Raw genomic sequence first — 21,126 nt, forward strand, 5'->3', positions numbered from 1 at the left:
ACATGGTTCAGCACCAGACTCAAACAGCACAGCTGTGTGCTTGACGGATGAACTTCCTGCACGCGTGTTGATTTCTCATCTCTTTCAACTGTTCCCACCCGACCACTGCCTTTTGTAACTGCTCACCCTCCTCCCCCACCCCTGCCCTCCCGACAACCATCTTTCCTTTTCTGACCCTCGCCCTCCCTTGACCGCTCTCGACCCACCCTTCTTGACCACCTGCGCTCCCATGCTCCCGCTCGCCCTGCTACTGCTGCTCTCTCTCGCTCTGCGATATCCAAACTCCCCCGCCGACCCCCCCATCCACCCCGACTGCCTCCACCTGCCACAACTTCCCCCAAACTTCTTCCCCACCACACCCGCGCCAGGTTCGGTGCACGCGACGTCGGTGGCCGCATCGCGAGTGGAGCAGGCGCTGTCCGAGGTGGCGTCCTCCCTGCAGAGCAGCACGCCCAAGCAGGGGCCCATGCACCCATGGATGATCCTCACCCAGATTTGGCTGCATGCTGGTACCCTCTTGCAGCCCGACCACGGGGCACTGTGGGAAGGGGCATTGTGGGAAGTGGGCATTGTGGGTAGTGGGCATTGTGGGTAGTGGGCACTGTGGGAAGTGGGCACTGTGGGAAGTGGGCACTGTGGGTAGAGGGCATTGTGGGTAGTGGGCATTGTGGGAAGTGGGCACTGTGGGTAGTGGGCACTGTGGGTAGTGAGCATTGTGGGTAGTGGGCATTGTGGGTAGTGGGCACTGGGTAGTGGGCATTGTGGGTAGTGGGCATTGTGGGTAGTGGGCATTGTGGGTAGTGGGCACTGTGGGACGTGGCATTGTGGGAAGTGGTGACTGGATTGGAGGTAAATGGGCGACGGAGATTGAGGGAAATAAAAAGGGTAATGTGACTGGTAAGCAAGCACTGTGGGAATTGGGGACTGTTGATTGGTGGAGACTATAGCCATTGGTAGCTCTCGGCATTGGTGATTATGGGACGGTAGTGACTTTCGGCAGTGATGCCTTTCAGATGTGGTGACTGCACATCGTCGGGAACTGAGGAGTAGGGACTGTATAGGAGGGGGTCGCATAATGGAAGAGGTTTTTGCTCGATGCACCCTGTCATGCAGAAGTAATTAAATGCAACAACATCCATTGAACAATGGGATGAGCATCTCTAGCAGATTCCTTTCACAATGGAAATGTCCCGACACTCACTTTAGGCTTTTCATGGTATAGAATGGAGCAGTGCCATTGTGATTGTTAGCTATGGAATGATTAATCAATGTTACATTTATTGTATATGATGTTTGTTATGGGATAACGTTACCCTTTTATCCACTAGAAGCTCTGGCATTGACCACTGTGTTACATTTAATAAGCTATTGGAGCAAATCCCGACCTTGAATTGCAATGATTAAAGTAATTGGTAATGTAACATTAGGCTATGTAGCAAAGAAAACCTTGCATAAACAGAACAAACAAGACATGAAAAAAACAGACCGATTGATTCTTGAATCCAATAGCTACCCATAGATTGTCAGAGTGGTGGTGTGTGGGGGGGGATGGGGGAGCGGATTAATCTTCACGCAACGGACTGCTGTTGTTACTGCTGCACTATATGTATTTACAAATCACCTTTCGCAGTCTCAATCAAGACGCGGGCTTCGGTTCAGCCACTGGTCATTGCAGCGTCATGGGGGATTAGTGGTGAGCAGCTGCCACCATCTCGTGCCCCCCTACCCGGTGCCCCCCCCCGCCCCACCACAGCGGAGGTGTACGTGGGCATCGGCAAGCCGTCGGAGGCGCTGGCGTGCGCGCAGGAGGCGGCCGGCCTCTTCCCCATGTCGCACCACGTGCTCTTCCTCAAGGGCCAGGTGGCGGAGCTCCGCGGGAGCCTGGAGGAGGCCAAGCGCTGGTATGACGAGGCCCTCGCCATCAGCCCCACGCACGTGCGCACCATGCAGAAACTGGTGAGCCCCCTCGAGTTGCCGCGTCTTGTTGTCCGCGTGTGGTGTCCGGGTGACCCGCCGTCCGTCTGCTCGCGCGTGTGTGCGTGTGACGCTCCCGCGCCTGCCGACTGCCGCGAAATGTCACGTGAGGGGCGGTGACGAAATGGTCGGGATGGTCCGCGTTGTCGTCGCTTGTTTCCAGACGTTCGCAGTTCGAGTCCCGCTCGCCGCTCCGGCTTGAAACCGCGGCACGTATGTCAACAAAAAGCGACCACGTGCCACTTTCTTCGCAGTGGATATTAAATGTCCCGTGGTGTTATTTGAATATTAGTAGGTCTACGTGTCCTGACGTCACCGGCCAAATTTGAAAGAAAAAAACTCGCAGATTTTACTTTATTGGCTAAAGCCTCGTAGCAACATTGCCCCTACTGTTGAAGACTCTTCATCCTATTATAATGGCATGAATACTAAATGTGCATTATTATTATTTGGCACGGACGTCACCGGTCTGGTCTCTACGATTTGCGTGGAAGAAGATCTGCAGTGAAAGTTTTCCTGTTTTTGTTTTGCTGAACGAGCAACCTGCACGCCTGCCTGTTCCCCCCCCCCCCCCCCCCATTTTTCCTGCCCACCGGCACACCTGCCGTGCCTCTATTACAGCTCTCTGGAGAGCCCTTGCAAGAGGTATCTATTTGGTGTTTGAACATCTTAACACCTGTTTCATTGCCTGAAAGCGGACAGCCTATACTTGTTTTTTCATGATTTTGATACTGGAAAAAAAGGTCCCACAGATATGGAGAGGGCCAAAGTTGGTTGGTACACGTTCATTGCTGAAACTCACCACGAACATTGCTGAAACTCACCACGAATATTGCTGAAACTCACCACGAACTTTGCTGAAACTCACCACATTGCTGAAACTCACCACGAACATTGCTGAAACTCACCACGAACTTTGCTGAAACTCACCACGAGCATTGCTGAAACTCACCAAGAACATTGCTGAAACTCACCACGAACATTGGTGAAACTCACCACATTGCTGAAACTCACCACGTACATTGCTGAAACTCACCACGAACATTGCTGAAACTCACCACGAACATTGCTGAAACTCACCACATTGCTGAAACTCACCACGAACATTGCTAAAACTCACCACGAACTTTGCTGAAACTCAGCACGAACTTTGCTGAAACTCACCACGAACATTGCTGAAACTCACCACGAACTTTGCTAAAACTCACCACGAACTTTGCTAAAACTCACCACGAACTTTGCTGAAACTCACCACGAACTTTGCTAAAACTCACAAACTCCCCAGGCTGCAAGGAAGCCAGGAAAATGGGTTTTTGAACCTGCCCGTGTGGACCTTGGAGTCTTGTCCCCCCCCTCCCCCATTGCACCTCCGATTATCAGGGTTGGCTACATACTGTGCGAAAGACGTCCAATGTCCATACATATCCCCTTTTGCGTGAGGTTTTCCCTGGGTACGGCCGGTTTCTTCTCACATCGGAAATGCTTCATCAAAGAAGAAATGGCCAAATATCGAAATGCACGATCCTGAAAAAGAGGATTTCACGGTTGAATAAAACCATCCTCATTGTTACCATCTATATACCTAAAATACTGCCACGTGCCAATCTGCTGTCAAACCATCATCATCAGCCATATTATATCCGCTGTTGGAATTAGGCCGTTACCATCCCTCGTGGTAATGCGATGCCGCAAATGTCTCTTGTTCCCACATGTGGGCAGATCTATCTCTCCATTCTTTCTCTTAAGACTGTTCCCACTCGTGCACGAGTCTTGTTTATTGGCCATTAACCCATCTTGCAGTGTGTCTCCCGCCCAATCCTGCTCAATTTCCTTAACATTCACGACGATGTCTGATTTAAATTTGCTCTCGGGAGCCTCCTTTTGTCTCGGCATAATTCCAAGCACACATCTCTTATGTTTCACCTACTAGACATTTGTGAAGAATATCTTTATAGCTCATCAGATTCCTCCGGTACAAATAAAGATTCTTCTTATTCTGATGCTTTCTGTACTTAGCATCTCCAATTACGTTTTCTTTATTTGTGACCCCGTTTGTCATCTCTGATTATATCTTGTCTGGATTGTCTCTTTATCTCGCAATTTTTAATCCTGGTCAGATCCTGGTCAGCCTACAATAATTTTCCTAGTTGTACGTATTATGCAGTATATTCCAATTATATTTATTTCGGCTTTATGCTTAGCGAGAAATGTGTTCTTTCAATAATAAATATCCTCTAATACCCATCTGTCCGCCTACGTGTATGCACACTATTCCTCAGTTGTCTGTACGATGATTTAATCCATGTAAGCCGCTCTGCCTCTTGAGCCAGTTGCCCATCCCTCTGTCCTCCCGAAACGCACACACCACCCAACCTGACTGCACATGAACGACGCCGTTTCGCCTTCCCACCCAAACACCCTATTGCTTCCCCCGACTTACTATCGCCGGCCGCACGAAAGTTGCATTCCACGGGTCTCCCTCGCCGCTTTGCTCGCGCGTGCAGCTAGCGTACGAGCACATGCTCCGCTGTCCATCTGGAAGGTTTGCGCCTCCCGCATCGCGCCCCCCATCCCCAGCCACACTCCTCTCCATTTTTCCCCGCCCCTCGCCAACCGGCCTCCCAGACACGCACACGATGGGCAGACCCATACGAGCAGTACCCACCCGCATCTCGCCCGCCCGATACTTTTGCCCGTGTCTGCATCGCGTAGAACCGCATCAGCTGGCAGCCCGCATTCCCCACCTGCTTACCCCACTCTGCTTCTCCTGCCTCTGCCTGCCTTCCTCCCCCTCCCCCACTTCCACCGCACACGCGCGTGCACACACACACGCGCACGCGCGCCTGTTCCAAATGCATTTCCAAGATTAGACAGTAATTTTGCTCCTTCGTGCTCATTGGTGCGATTTTAATTCATGCGTATTAGTTTTATTTAGTTTAGAGCTTTGTGCCGACCGTAAATTATCTGTGCCGGTAGCGGATTCGTGCACCGCGCTCTTGGGATGAGATGGTTGCCCGTAACCACAAGATCGTCCCCACGCTGCCAGTTCCCAAATGCAGCGAAACTCCTTGACCGGAACCTGTCTTGGCAGCTGAGCACTGTCTTGATGGCTCGTGAGTTTCTGCCAAAAAGGACATTTAATTAACTTATGTTTGATAAGGTCGGGTTGGCAAAATTAATGCTGGAACCTAGTAGACATAAACAATTCACCCCCCCTCACCGTACCCATACAGATTGGACACATTGTTATGATTTGGGCTCGTAATTCACTTTCTTGCTTTTTTTTTCGTTTTATTTTTACACCCTTGTCATTTGCATGTAATTTCGGTACATTGTAAATAACCGCGCGTCACGCGCAAGACTTGACGCGTGCAATGGGGAACGTAACAATCTATTCTAATCGATTAACCAACGTGTTGCTTGCATGCCTATTTGCAGATGGGTTTCTTTTTTCTTACAATCTATGTTAAATGAAAATTGAGAGAGAGAGAATTATATCGCTGTTAAAAACACAACCCACGGTCAAGCTGTGGGACAAAGTAAAGGGAAGCCAGACTTGGCTGGATTCACGTCCCCAGCCTCTGTTGCTGCGCGTTTAAACCCTCCGCACACCATCGCTCCACTCAGCCATGCCTCGCCCGGCCCGGTTGGCAGCGCGCACGCCTTTACGCCTAAATGATGTGTGACATAAACGAGGGGTTCGAAAAGCGGATGGAATAATGTATGTATGTTGAACTTCTTTTGCCACCGCACGAAGCCAACCGTGCTAATCAGAGGTGCGGGGGAAGGACAACAACCTGAACGCAAAAATCAGTTAAAAATAAATTCGTTTTCAATTTATATTTAAAAGTTCATAGCTCCAGTGGCTTCCTAATATCGGAAGGAAGAGCGTTCCAGGGGCCTGCGGAAGCGCATCTGAAAGCGCGCGATGCAGTGACCGTCTATATTTTATTGCTAGCCAAAAGCTGCTGCGAGGATGACCGGAGTTCGCTTGATGGTTTATGCTCCTTGACGAGATCAGAAAGGTATTGTGGCAAGCACTTTGTGTGTCATGAGTGCGACCTTGTAATCTATTCGTTTGGCAACCGGAAACAAAAATACAGCTCGGCAAGCACTAGCTGGAGATGGTCGGGTGTTAATAAAATAAACAATAAACATAGCTAAAGCCGTCATGTTAAACGGACGATTTGGTCACATCCTTACACTCCCCTCCACTCCCCGACTCGATCCCTTTGAAGTTGGCGCTGGTTTTCAATTTTGGAAGCGAGCAACCGCAACGCCGGCCAGTCTCCACCAAGGCGGCCCCGGTGGTCAATTCGATGTCGCGGATTAAATAAATGCGCGTGCGTTTGAAGGTGTCTGTCTGTGTGTGCACCTCTCTTTGCTGTGACGACTCCCCCCCCCAACACACGTGCCCATCTAATGTCTGTGTGTGTCAAAGTTGTCATAGGGGAGCGGTGGCGTAGCGGTTAGCGTGCTGCACTACGAACCTGGAAAACCCGAGTTTGATTCCCGCTCGCAGGCAACACCAGTGACGATTATCTGAATCGGTCCTCCTCTAGGTCGACTCGGCCTCAAATGAGTAGCGGGTCTGGTGTGTAAACATCACCACTGGGGAGACAAAGGCGGTCGGGCGTGGTGTTTGCCACCCACCCTGTCGTGTGCCGTGCCGGCCTTCTTAGGTGCTCGCTAACAGCACTTGCCCCAACAGTCTGTTCAGGCTATATGGGGGATTTTTGTAATTTGTCATAGTTGCCATGGTGATGTGTTTATTAATAGCTTAAAACTTCTGCGAACTTCATTTGAAATAGTTAATTCTACGATATATTTCTTTAATTGTTGCAGAACAACGTTTGTTTATTTTAGTGCCATCATTGCTTTTATATTCTCTTGGTCCTGTGTGCATCTTCATAAGTTGGACGTGCACTCGAACTCGACCAGGAGATGCCTTCTTCAAGGACCTGTCAGGAAACCAATGCATATCAACTAGTTACCCTTCCAGCATTCGACCAGCATATTTTATTGTTGTTGATAATTAAGTCAATAGGCGGTTTATGCAATATTGAATTTTCATCCATTGATATGGTTCATCTGCATTGCCTTGTGCCAACCCAATTCAGATTGCTTCGAGAATTTGGGCAGAATAAATCAGATATTCATTCTGAGTAATGCACTACGTGCCCACACATGCACTCACACTAACAAATACTGTATATCAAACATGGACAGGGGGGGAGCAAGTGACGCAGTGGTTAACGCAATCGCGCTATGAATGCGGCGACCGTGGTTGGATTCCCGGCCGCGGCTAACATCAGTAGCGAGCCATGTCTGAGCCAGTCTTCGATCCCTTCTTCGCCAACTACGACCAAAGGTATTGTTTTAAAGTCAAGCAGCTAGCCACCATGACCGACACTGTGTCGAAAGACTTTTGTGCAGCAGCAGATTGACAAAGGGCGGTAAATAATAATTGTTTCAAAATATTGTTGTTTGATGTAGGTGCTTGATAATCGATTTATTAGAATCAGCTATTTATGCTTGTGATACATCCCATCGGCATTTCCACATAGCAGTCAATTATTTGGGATTCATTCAAATTACAATACATTTCGGATAATGAATCTGAACGAGTGCGCCTTTTGGCGTCATCTGGTCCAACACCATGTGAGACGAGGCTCTAAGGAAAGCTGTCTCGGGTGTGGACCAATCAATTTCAAGGACAGTGCATACATTACACTGATCAACAAAAAAAAACATTTTTTTTCTGGCCTGGACTTTTGCAGCTGTTTTAGACTAATTTCAAGGTGCTGATTCGAAATCTGATCTCAGATTTGCTTTATCACATCAATTTTTATGCTATCGGCATACCCCATTTTCATTGATTTTACCCAAAATTAAATCTGTCACTTATGATTGCAAGTTGTTGCGAGTCAGTGACTGCTTTAGTGTTAAAATATGGTGCTGTATTTTTAGGATAGTGTGTTTATAATATAATTTTATGTAGATATCCACATTTATTTCATATTTTTCTTCTGCAGTTTTTATTGAAAATGCAATATTTGATATCTCAAAAACCTGATGTGATAGACAAAAACTGATGCCAGATTTGGAATCGGCACCACAAAATTACCTTATAAACGTAAGAATACCTTATGCCAGAAAAAGTGTGTTGACCAGTGTTATCAGAGTTGTGTTTTTTTTTGTTTGCATTCCGACCGCAGGTATTGTGGTCAATGCAAACATGACTCCTTGTAAAAAAAGGTGTCAGTTTTGTTGCCAGATTAAAAGAGTAAAAAAAACAATTAACGACACGGAACAAATGAGACAAAGCAAATGATAAACAATGCAAACGAAGGAATATAAAAACACAATCACACAATTGTAGCAATTCAGTGAAACATCGAGGTGAATTGTTACCGGCTTGGTATAACATAGCACAGCTGCTGAGCTTATCATATGGCAGACAAAGAGAAAAACCGAAGCCAAAACGACGAAAATAGGAATGAAGTCATCGTGTACAATCGTAATTATTTGTGACCGCACCTCATATTCGATCTGTGCCTCAGTATAAACACGCGTTCCAACGCTACACATCGCGCCACGCTGTTCCGTTTAATACATAGTGATATTCACACAGAATAAAAAATATTTAATTGTCTGTAACCCTGGACATGCAGCATGCACCAGCAGTAGAGAGCCTGTTTTTTTTATCATGGACTTCGGCATATGTTGATGGTGGTTGCAACATCTGCCTTCGAAACTAATGTGGTTTGAAATGTTCAATGGGACGCAAGCAACCGCCAGAGTTTGTTTATCTGCATTGTTACGGACTTGGTTTGGTAAACCGTACCAGATCTTTCGAATGGTAAAGTTCTTGAAAATATATATATGAAATGCCACACGTCTTCGGTTGCACAGCTAGTAACGTCAAATACGGGAGAAGTGTACATTCTGTTGTGTTATGCGAGCAATGATTAAAGTGAGTGAGGAACGTGGGTCAACTAGTCCCCCGTGGCATACCATAGGGGAAACGCAAGCAGAATGCATAGACTTCCCTATCAAATAGTGTATTAGTATATCTCTGTAAACCATCAAACACGTGTTATTGTTGTGGTTATACGTATGCGGTAAGCGTTGCTACCTTGTACACGAATACTTGACGGTCATTTTTTTGCTCATGAAGGGGGCTAAAACTGTCCTTCGGCACCCCCTTTGCCTGGAATGTTTTCCCTCTGTTGATCATGGTCTGATTTGACCACTGTGTGTAAGTACATGGCAGTACGGACAGCTGTAATCGCCCGTTGAATGTCAAGATAGAGAACTGATGAACCAAACATGTCATTCCGCACTGTTTTTTTTAATCAAACCCACTATTGCATTGAATCCAGGAAAAAGCTTTGGAGGTGAGCTACTGGCTTATGCAGGACAGATTCAGATAAGGTTTTTAAAGTTAGTATTTTATTGTAACTTCAACGAGATGTCGACATTAACAGAGCGTATTTCTATTTTTGCCGTGGTTGGTATGCCTGTTGCATGAAAGCATGCCCACTCACAAGCAGAATGCGGGAGACATAATTCAGATTTATTGCCAATAGTAATTTTGAGGGATAATTTAAAAGCCTGAAGTCCCAACCATTCACTGTTGTCGACATTTAGTTTTGCACACAAAATCACAACGTTTTTTAAGGGTTTGTGCAATTTTAATAACAAACCCGAAAAAAACTGAAAAATGTTGAACTTTCGGCAAAATAATTGCCACTTCAATTCCACGAATAATAACCCATACAACAGTGACATTCTACAGGCGGACGATGACGTTTGTGCTGTTGCTTTTACTGGTGCAGAAGCTTCATCTTCGTACATTTTTCCTGCATAGATGTAGCCGCGCTTGGTGAGAAAGTATTTGTAAGAAAAAAACACACCGACTCTGGCCATGCATCACGATCAGATTATATTATTCTTATTTTCCTTGCACAAAGGCGGTCAAATAATTGGAGGCTTGGGGGGAGGGACGAAAACTAATGAAACATTGCGATGCAGCCGTGCAAATTTCTCGTTAGTCCAACTTCGAAACTCGTCTTTTCATTCGCTACGTGCTGGGTGCATTGCACTGCTGGCGAGCCGTAGACCCTTATCGTTGATTGAAATGGGTCTCAAGTTCATCTTCGTGGCTGACCAGCATCCTTAATAGATTTGTGTAAAAGAAAAACTTTGGAAATGAGCACATTGAGTTTGGTACCCTCGTCAACTTGAGGGATTCAGTGTGTTATGCAGCGCGGTGTGTCCGTGTCACGACAGTTTATCTCTAAATCAAGCTGTGCAATTGCAATGGGGGCTAAGGACTTGGCGACACTAATTTGAGTGACGGTGGCTCGTGTGCAGGCGCTAGATTGATTGTCGCATTTCAGAAGCGTGACAGATGCCAATGGCTTGAGGTCAGTCTTCGCCAAGCAGTGGATAAATCATGGCTGATGATGATGAAAAATAATAATTAGTAGTGTAAACACCCCATCACCTTTCATGATGTAATCAATTGATGTGATTCAGGGGCATGATTCGATCCAATAATCGATTTCCTTTTTAACGTTGTGGTGAATGTAGCAGCCTCTAGTGGCTGGAGGATCCATGCAAACCAAAAGTACGTACAACTTCCGCCAATAGATAAAAGAAAAGTTGATTCTCACTTGAGTGCACATATCCGTCCTTGGCCTAAGTGTCTGATGTCAAACCACAAATCGATGGATGGGCACACCCCTCAATTTGGATTATTGATTACATTTCTAAAAACCTGTTTCTTTTACTACGAACAGGTTTTTTGTCTCCCCATTCATGGCGTGCCACTAATTGGCCTATAAGCCCAAGGAATGTGAACAATTTGGCCAGAACCCTGAGTCCTTAGCGAGCCTGAGTTCTTGTTGTGGGTGCACTGGGACTTGTTGGTGCTGTCCCTTAGGGCTCGCCGTTGGTGCTGGGCCCCAGATGCTTGGTGTGTCTCAGTTGCTGCCTTCTCTGTACTGTTCACTTGCCCTGGCCACCCTTACCCGCACACCTCCCTTTTACTCGAATTCGGTTTTTTTTGGTACGTGGATAGTCCAGTCCTTTTTGTCAAACCACGGCTGGATGACGGCCTTTCCACGTCGTGCGTGTCGCGTGGTTTATTCGATCATGCTTCACCACGCTGGTCAGTGCATGTCGATGAAGCAAGGGAGTGTAGATGTTGGAGCATGGAAGTACAGTGCAGCAATTGATTTCCCTGCACCTCCCATCTGCGACAACATAACCCTGTCGAGAAAAAAAAAACAAAAAATATTGTTCTACTTCGGGCCCCACCACTACGAATCGGCTAGCACCAGCACCACCACTTAGTCCGGCCGCAGGAGGTTTAATCCTCCTTGGAGCTGGCTCCCTCCGGTCTCCGGCAAGCAGCCGCCCACGAGCTGCTGATGCAGAGCAGCAACAACAGGGCCCACCCACTTGCCCTGTGGCTGTGAGCATGACATCAGTGCTGTCGCGGTGCACGCTACATGAATGTATGTATGCGATGTCCGTGCAGCGTCGAGTGTGTTGCACGTGTGTGCATACGTGTAGCCAATGGACGTTAACGTGCCAGCAATGTGCAACGTCTCCGCAGCGTGCGTGAACGGAAGGCGTGTAACAATTAATAAGGCAACCACTGTTGGCTTCCACAAAATTTAACTAATTTTACTGACCCCTGGAGGGATTGATCGGATGGGTTATGAGCTTCTGATTGGGAGCAGAGCGCTCTAACTAGGCATGTAACGATTCTCACACACAGTGATTTGATGGGTTGTCACAATCCTGCCCCAGCTCTTTGATTCAAGAATCAATCATAAATGATACTCACAATGTGCACACTTTGGAGCCCGTATCACAATCGCAACAAGCTATTTTAATCGGCGAATCGATGCATACCTGAACACGTAGCTGTGTACGTGTTGCACGTGCTACTTGTATGTGTGCCGGTTTTTCTCACATCACTATTGCAACGATGCCTCAATTATCATCGGCGCATTATAGCACGCAATATCCGTTATGGATGTGTAATGCGTGTAAATATTTATATGCGGGCGTCGTAGGATTGCACAAATGGCGCGGCTCTCCGCGCCGTGTTTCTAACATCGTACGCGAGCTGTGAGCAGACACCACCTCTTCATAATGTGCTCTAATTAATTTCCTGCACAGAGCACGCAAGGCGGAGAGATGAGAGTACATTCGAATTAGCATATAAATGATTAAGAGTTGGTAGTGGGGGGGGGCGCTCGCTGTCAACGCTCAGCTAATTCGCTTTCCTTTTCACTTCGATGCTAAGAAAGGTATCGATTTCCACACTGGACATGGCAAGCAGATATATCGACATCAATTTTAATAGAGCTCCCACCATTAGTGAGTGGGCAGAAAACAATGTAGGGCATTTTGCAGCATAAAAAATGCATACGTTTTCAAACAGGGGGTGGAGTGGTGGTGCAGTGGTTAGCGCACCACAATGTGAATCCCCGTTAACCTTTGTTCGATTCTCAGCCAATGTCTAACAGTGGCGAGCGGTACCTCGTTTGGTCCTGGGACCTCTCTCCCTCTTTGCCAACCCGCATTGACCAGGATGGTGAAGTATGGTCTAACAATTCTGAAGGCCGACTCTGTTGTGTGGAGACCTTCATCCAGCATTATATTGGCAATGGGTTAAATATTATGATTATATTTTAAAGCAAGAAGAAGTTGACTGCTCGAAGTTTCATAATAAACCAGGCTGATACTTGTGGTAGCTTTACAAACAGGCACATTTCAACGTTATGTAAACCCCTTTAGGTATTATATCCAATGAGACTTTTGGCAAGATCAGGCCATTATGTACCAGTGCTCACTGCAATTTTAAGCTTCCCGTAAATGTCACAGATGCAGCACAGAGATAGTAAATCTTTCCATTTCTTCCCAGGACATCAGGGCCTCTGATGCAATGAGTGGTCCGTTGCCAAATGCATATAACAGTATTCTACATACTCTTTGGTTCTTTCGGTATACAGTGCTCAAGATCTCAAGACCTTCCCTGTTTCCCTTTGACTAGCTACACAATTAATGTGTGCACCGTTTCTTTTGCAGGGCCTTGTGAGATCCATTCACATTTAAGCGCTATATAAAGCCACACTGTATTGTAAATAAGTAATTCAAAGTAATTTTAAATCCGCTGGAAAATGGAATTGAACCGTTGCCCATTTCATTTGTAAATTACAAGCCGTCTGATGTGATTTCTGGTTGTGTCAGCTCAACGTCCGACGTTTTGCTTGCGCATGTCTTGGAAGCCGCTTCATTTCAATTGCTGGCGTCCAACCTTTCGCTCTGTGTGCTGGAAGCGTCTCGAATCCAGTGCTTCCATTCTTTCAATTCCTAAAGAAGGTATGACGGCGCATGGTGCGAAACATCGGCCACCATGCCGAACAGCAGGCGGCACAACACGAAGGCGTCTCGTCCGAGAGCCGCGTACAGAACCACAACCGCGAAGACCTACGGGGGTCACAGGTTGGTGTGGCTGAGAGGACTAAACAAAAAAAAAGGAAGGGGGGGGGGGCTTGTGGAATAGGGGGCGAGCCGTCGGCGATGCTGCAAGGCCCGTGACCTAATTCCGCGGTTCCCATGGCATCGAGGTAGTGGTCCTGGGCGTGCGAATCTTGCTGGGAGCGGCGCCGCAAGATGCACACTGAACCACGCGCGAGCATGCACTGGCGCACATCATTTATTTCTCGCCGCGGGCATCGCGCTCTCATTTAATGCGCGCGCCATTTAATCCCGTGGTCCTCGCTTCTTCAAGCAAGCGGTAAAAAAAAAGAAAAATGTTAAATCTGGGTTTTTCTCACAGAGTCGCAGCGCTGGACGGAAATACAGCGCGGTACGATTGTGGATTTATGCGGCATCTTAAGTGGGGCCCGCCATCTCAAGACGCTGTGCAGAAGCAGTTGGAGCATTGTTTTTTTTATGTTTTGCAGAGAGAGCAAGGCAGAGGAGAAAATGTCTTGAAGCCTGGACTTGAATAGGGGCAGGGAAGCCCACAGCATGGAGGGCTTGGGGAAGGGGAGTACCCAGGTAGTGGAGGCAGCAGATGAGAATTAGCAAACTCTCATTGAGCGAAGGTTGACTGGGGGTTGCGGCTGAGAGCCTTGGTTGGTTGCTGGAGCATTGACTGTGTGTGGAGGGGAGGGGAGTGGAGTTAAATTAGAGGGGAGAGGTAGACGGGCATAAAAAGTCGCTGTGACATAAAAGTCATATTAGGGGTGTTCGGTATTACGTGTAACTCTCAATAAATAGATTGAATTAGATCAACTTACTGATTAAAATGTGGCTTCGTGCTGGAGAATCGTAATGTGGAGTGGACCGTGTGCAGCACGGTTTGGCTTGTACATTTTGAGTCAGCAGACAAACGGGAGAGAAAAAAGCGTTAATTGGTACAATATGTTTCTCTGCTAAATATGTTGTGTGGACAGAGTGAGGCTTTGTCTGAGATTTTGGAATCTCATGGTGTTTTTTTCCCCCCTCTTAGCTCTCTATTCCACAACACCTCCTCGCGCTCTGCTCTGTTTTTGTCCGGTGTATGAATGCGTTCAATGAGCTATGAAAATTATGCAGATTCATGCGTCACATCTTAAAATATCAACAGTTCACATTACCAGACGATTTCAAAAGGGTCGAAGGAGTTGCTGGCTTCGTCATCATTGTTGGGCTTCTCGCTGCCAGAAAATTCAATAAAGTTTATGATATGGCTCCGTTTCCATGATACGCAACCACATTGAAGGCTGCCACAGTGGTGGAGCGGCAGAAGTCGCAAACGGGTTTTTATTCCTTACCCGTACCCGGCCGCACCAGAGTCGCAAACGGCTACCTGTACCCGGCCGGGTACAGGTAGCCGGGTATCGGGTAGGGTACGGGTATCGGGTACCCGGTTGCGACCTCTGTGGAGCGGTTAGCACCCCAGACATGGCCGGTTCGATTCAGTGCTTCGGCACGGCAGTTGCCACAATGGTGCAAGTTTCTTGAAATGTTTAAACCACAGTCCGTGATCACGTATTTTGGGATGAAGTGTGGATGCTCCCCCACACCTTCCCAGACGACTGGCTAGCTTGGAAGCATTGGACAAATACCCGTTTGAAGGGTTCTCTAGCGCTCCTTATATAGTAGAGACCCTTCTCCCAGCAGGGGTGTGAGCAAAGGAATTCCATAGCTCTACCTCAACATTGACCACGACATTGACGGTTACATGTTTTAATATATGTAACCGTTATTGTGTCAACAGTCGCAGTGTTTACGCACCACAGTATATTTCGCTACGCAGTGTATACTGGGTCAATATCCCGAATCTTTTTTGCCAACAAACAAATGACCAGAAAAGGAGCACAATCTTGTCACGTTTCAGGAGGCTTAGCACTTTGGTTGGGTTGCCACCTGGGCTTGCCAGGTGTTGTAGGTGTATGGCCACACGTGGTGGCACCTCCTCGCATGTGTGGTAGGTTTTCTCTGGGTCTATCTAGAAGAGCTTTTAGAATACTCCGTATGACTCGGTATCTCATTTCTATATCACTACGACTGCCGTTTGGTTCAAGTGGAACGTTTAATGGCCGAACATAAGTACAGTACTTTTTGCCCGGAGCAAGAAAAGTAGAGTTATTATTCTCATAGTTCATGCACGGTAAGAATTGTGGATAATTGTCAAGTTTGGGCCACGACGCTCGAGACACCATTGGCTTGCCTTTTGTTAACCATATCACAAGATGCTCAAAATCCACTCCGCAGTCAAGTACAGTCGTGGTGTCCTTTGGCAACGCTCTCTGCTTTCTATGAGCTGGATGTTGGGCTTTGTACCACCTGTTTATTGTGGTCTGCTGTTCATTTTGGGAAGTATCCTGACCCCAGCCCTGTCCATTTTTATCAAAGACACGCACATACTTGGCATTTGTTACACACAATCAGCATGGAGAGTTGTTCATTTCAACCGGAACAGTCCGGAACATCGTTCTGGGAATCATTTTGACCACGCCACATCCATCTTGCCTTATTTTGTCCTCATGTTTGTTTATATATACAAACCTGTTCATAGAAGTACAGGCATATAGGGTGCAATACTATAGATAAAGCTATTGTGGATAGGCGTGCCTTGTACACTAGTGTTAGTGCCTTACGCTGATAATCCCTACTTCAAGCTAGATTACTTGATACAGCAAGCTTGCTGTGACGGTTCCACCTGAAGACGGAAGCTTGTGTTGCCTCCGAAACGTCGTGATGTTTATTTTTTATTTTATCTTTACTTTACTTTTATTAATTTAAAAATTTTACCTATGTGACTTTACCGAAAAAAACCCAAGAATATAGATTAGCAGCATTACGGGAAATATAGAGTAAAACATTTAGGCCTGGTCATGGCACTGTGAAACTGGAAGATAAATGGAACCGTGAAACTAAATTTAAAATAAGGGTCTTTGAAATAATCCCTGTTAACTGATATAACTATTTTTTTTTGCTCTGTCAATAACACATTCCTACGGAGGGAGCTGGTAGGAACGTTGGGTTGCTCGGTCAATGGCCAGGGTCAACGGCGGCGTGGTGTATTCTGCAAATATGCCCGACTGTGAGGGCGGGCACAAGCCGGCGTGAGTAGGTTAAACGTTGAGTTTTATAAGGGCACCACGGGGTGACCAGCCCCTCCCCACCCAGCCCCACCCCTCCTATCCCCCACCCAGCCCCACCCTCCCCACCCAGCCTCTCCCCACCCTCCCCACCCTCCCCACCCAGCCTCTCCCCACCCTCCCCACCCAGCCCCACCCTCCCCACCCAGCCCCTCCCCACCCAGCCCCTCCCCACCCAGCCCCACCCTCCCCACCCAGCCCCTCCCTGCACAACGGACGGACACAATAATCCCCTGTGGGCTGGTGTAACCAGGAGGTTCCTACCAGTATCACTACTTTTGACTACCCCTGTATATATAGACACTGTACGTGTATATGCTTTAGAGGCTATGCAAAGGTTATAGCAAAAAAATAACCGAATGTTTATTGAGTACCAAAAAAGGAATTGACATTGCTTCCAGTGTACCTTTAAATCCTTTCAGTAGAAAGCCCCCCCCCTCCCCCTCTTTAAAACTGGGTGACTCAGAGGTCAGAGTGCTGAGCTGGCACTGGCAATTCCCTGGGTTCGAATCCAGGCAGTCAGTCTCCTGCGAGTTTGACACGAAGTCGGCTTTCGCGACCAACATAATGCATCATCAAGGTTTTTCTGGATTAGATCGCGTCAGTATCATTGTGTCGTTAACCCGCCACCATCCGACACGCCCAATTAGTAAGGTTTGTCACGTAACAAAAACGTGGAAATTAGTTACGGCTTCAGCCTTTCGGCGTGTTGGAGAGTAAATCCACAACATTTACAATTTGAGTAGTACGACGTTTTGCTGCTAATTACATCCAGCATCATCGGGCGATTTTTTTTCTCCCAGAATTGTGCCAGTGATTAAAGCAGGTTCCCCCGCACGGTGAGTTGATGCTCTTAACCCGATCACCAATGATCGCACAACGACAACAAAACTATCACAAGAAATTTGGTTGTGCACTTGTTTTGGGCAAAATTTCAGCACTGACAATTAAATACATCAGTTTGGCTGTCATGTGCCTAAGATAACACATTACCCTCTATGGCGGGGATGGGTGGGCTAGTTACCCCCCCCAAACACACCCATTTTGTGAACCAGAGGTCAGATTAAGCGATCTCAAGAGGTAACCGTGTGATATCAGCTTTCACAGGCCATTCTCTTACACAAACGTATTTACTGCTGCGCGAAAGATATTAGCGGATTAATAGTCTCATGACATGTCATGGATACCTCGCCTCAAGACATGATCCCGATAGCACATTTGGGATAAGATTTGGAAAGAAACTAAGTAAATAATAAAAATTCTAAATTTGAAGTTTTCGGTAAAGTCACGTAGGTGAAAAAATAAAAATAAATAATAATATAAAACTGTAAAAACATTTGTCATGCATATTTTTGCGATTGTTCATTTTGTTAAGATTACGCCATAAGTTTTTTCAGGAACACATCCGTTTTGATTAACCGTATCCCTTAAAATGGATGTGACCTTTTAAACATGCTTGACTTCTTCAATTAGCTTAATTTCTGTCATGTTCTGTGGCTGAAGGATGCTGGCGACTTGAATGGCACCGTGATGGGTTTTTTGTATCTTTCCGTAAACATCACTGTTTATCTCTGGAGTGGTGACGGTGGCTGTGTACACTGTCGTTGACATTGTGTCTGGTAACAGGTGACGGGTCTGTGTTGTAGTTACACGACACAAGACACCGCTGTGGTGTGTTTGGGCTTTGGGCAGTTGCTCGTCGATTATAATTGACTTATAAAGGTGTTACACCTGGTCAGGGTTCACCTTCCAAAAGGAACATCTTCACACATCCATTCACCCTCTTTGTTCATTGTAATGCGCGAGGTCTTATCGGCCAGGACAATCGTTTCTCCTGTAACACACTACAAGTGTCAATTTGCAGTGTTTTGCGTCCTTCAAAATTGCCCCTTGAAAGTGGCAATACGGGTTTGCATTTTTGTTTCCTGTGAGCGACACTGGAGGTGTTGCCTTGTCTAAAATGGGGACGCAAATGATTCATGGTAATGAGCTGGGTGGGTTTCCTGTTCATTTTTGGGGTGGACGCACATTTTTCTGTTTATTATCCCCGAGTCGAGTTGAAGCTGGAAACATCTGCTTGCTCTGATGTAGCTTTCACAGGTCTCGTTTTGGCACAGCTTGCTGCATGGGACATGATAGCGAGATGTTATTTACCTCGCCTGGTAGTCAGGAGGTCGTGGGTACGACGCTGACCCTGATGCCTGTATATTTGGAGTCTGCATGTTCTTGCTGTGGTCACGTAGATTTTTCTCCGGGTCCTCCGGCTTTTCCCTCCACATTTAGGAATGTGTTTAGAGTATTTGGCTGCTATACATTTCCACAGTATAAGCGACTTTGCTGAGCTATGATTTGTGGCCAGGTCACTTCTGAAAAAGAGCCATATAGCTCAGTGGGCCTTACCTGGTAAAATAAAAAATAGTTTATAGTTTGTTTTGTCAACCACTTGAACATATTATCGTGATCACGAGGTCATCTTTCAAAGCCCCCACCCATCACCTCCTTCCTTCTGGCAGGTCCCACGTGACATTGCCATTCGTTAGCTTTTTTTCCTGGGAAAATTTGTTTTTATCTCTTTCATGCAGCTATGATGTTAAAGCTGGAGTTTCATTCGTCCTCTACGCTTGCGTAATAACAATCACAATAAATACATTTGAAAACCTCGTGTCAAAATGATTTGTTACCGAACCAATAAATTGCATAATATCACCAGCCAAGGAATTTCAACCTTTAGAATCGTTTTAGCAAGGGTTTCATGGTTTCCAAGCAGTGTTAAGTTCCTAAAGTTTATTTAATATTTCGAAAATAAAACATTTTTCAAAAAACGTTAAGCACACAAGTTGTTTTTGAACATTCCCGGCATTCTTATCGAACACGCCCCAACGAATGGCGAGTCTGACGGAGAAGTTTGGTGCCTCCCAAGTCAGCTGTTGTCACGGCACGTGTGTCCTACGAGCGCGGATGGTATGTATGTGTTCAGCAATTGTACGTCATCGTGACAGCTGAAAATATTCTTAAGGACACATCTATCCCAGCGGCAGAGAGCACGTGGAGAGTGAATTCCGCGTCGCGACAGTGATCCACTCGTGCTGATGCCGCGCGGCAAAATTAGCAAGCGAACTGTGGCCATTAATCTCGTTGCGCAAGCAGGTTGCATGATTCAAGGGAATGCTTGGCAGTGCCAAATTATTTCTAATACATGACTAAATAAATTTGCAACGTGATTTTCTCCACACCAATTTTTGTTACTATTATTAACTCTTAGCCAGGGTAGACTTTAAACAAGTCCTGTTTGTGAGCACCTATTGCAGCCCAACGCTGTTTAAGCCGCCAAATTAAACTCTGCTCGGTTGCGATGTATCTGTATGAATAAACGGCGCTTATTCTCCTCGGCTGCCCCTATACTCTAGAACTCGCTTCCCCCAGCCACCTGGGCTGTCGACTCCTCGCCCCCGTCCAATTCCAGGCTTCAAGACCTTCTTCTATGTACAAAACAAAAATTTCCCCACCATGTTGGAGCATCTTCAGATGCAGTCGCATGTCAGCGTTATACAAATCCACGTATTGCATCGGAGTTTGCGGTATTAGCGCCAGGTTCACCCATCCACCTTGGCTTTCCTTCCATTACTACCATTGAACATTGCACTAGACCTCGCTCGTGTTCAGCTGAATTGATCCAGTGAATAGCCGGCCAGATCCAGACATTAGTCACCTCCGCCACGCACGGCTGGGAATTGGCAGTGAGTCACAGAGGATTGTCTGAATGCCGCAACTGCCACAGCGCCACAATATACAGGGAGCCTGTACAAGTATTGACCATTATGAAGGCGATATAATTTTTACAACAGTTTTGAGGTAGGTAAATAAAGCCACGTGAATATTTTATCGTACGCATTTAGTCTCTATAAACTGCCGTGTGTCTCGGTTATGTTATTATCATTGTTTGAGAGAGCCCTGGATGATCCCCAATCAACATCTCAGCAGCGATTGTTTCGAATGTAACTTGTTGAGTGCTGTTGAAGTTCATTCAAGCTTTTCAGATTATACGAACATGAGCATATAAGGAATTGATATGCTAAATTCCTCTTGATATGCAGATTTTTTTGTCAAGGCGCATTTCCCCCCCCCTTCCAACCCAGCTTAAATAGACGCTCCAAGCGTGGTGGTGTTTCATTTAGACGCTGTCGCCTCGACAGACCTGGTCTTCACCTGAGGACGGCTGCTTGTGTTGTGGCCGAAACGTCGTGAGAATTATTTTATTATGTTTTATTTTTATTATTTTATTACTTCCCTTCTACGTGACTTTACCGAAAGAACCAAGAAGATGAATCCCTGCAGTCACGAAAGCTTTAAATCGAAATTTAATTGATATAAGAGCTACGGCTACCCTGCCCCCTCCATTTTACCAGTCAATACTAAACCAGTGTGGCGATGCATGTTTGGAAAAAAACTGATATGGTGTATCATCTCATTG

General features: G+C 46.5%; 1 protein-coding gene across 4 annotated transcripts in view; it reads left to right on the forward strand.

Moving 5' to 3' along the window:
• LOC144723511 (tetratricopeptide repeat protein 7B-like) overlaps positions 1–21,126 on the forward strand; it is a 118,433-nt gene that overhangs the window by 79,827 nt on the left and 17,480 nt on the right. For all 4 annotated transcript variants that reach the window (XM_078602321.1, XM_078602322.1, XM_078602323.1 and 1 more), the window contains 2 exons: positions 369–509; positions 1,754–1,956. In XM_078602321.1, coding sequence (XP_078458447.1) covers positions 369–509; positions 1,754–1,956 — 344 coding nt within the window. The remainder of the gene's footprint in view (positions 1–368; positions 510–1,753; positions 1,957–21,126) is intronic.

The sequence above is a fragment of the Lampetra planeri genome, chromosome 18 (assembly GCF_965212315.1).
Source record: "Lampetra planeri chromosome 18, kcLamPlan1.2.h2, whole genome shotgun sequence".
Lineage (NCBI taxonomy): Eukaryota > Metazoa > Chordata > Hyperoartia > Petromyzontiformes > Petromyzontidae > Lampetra > Lampetra planeri.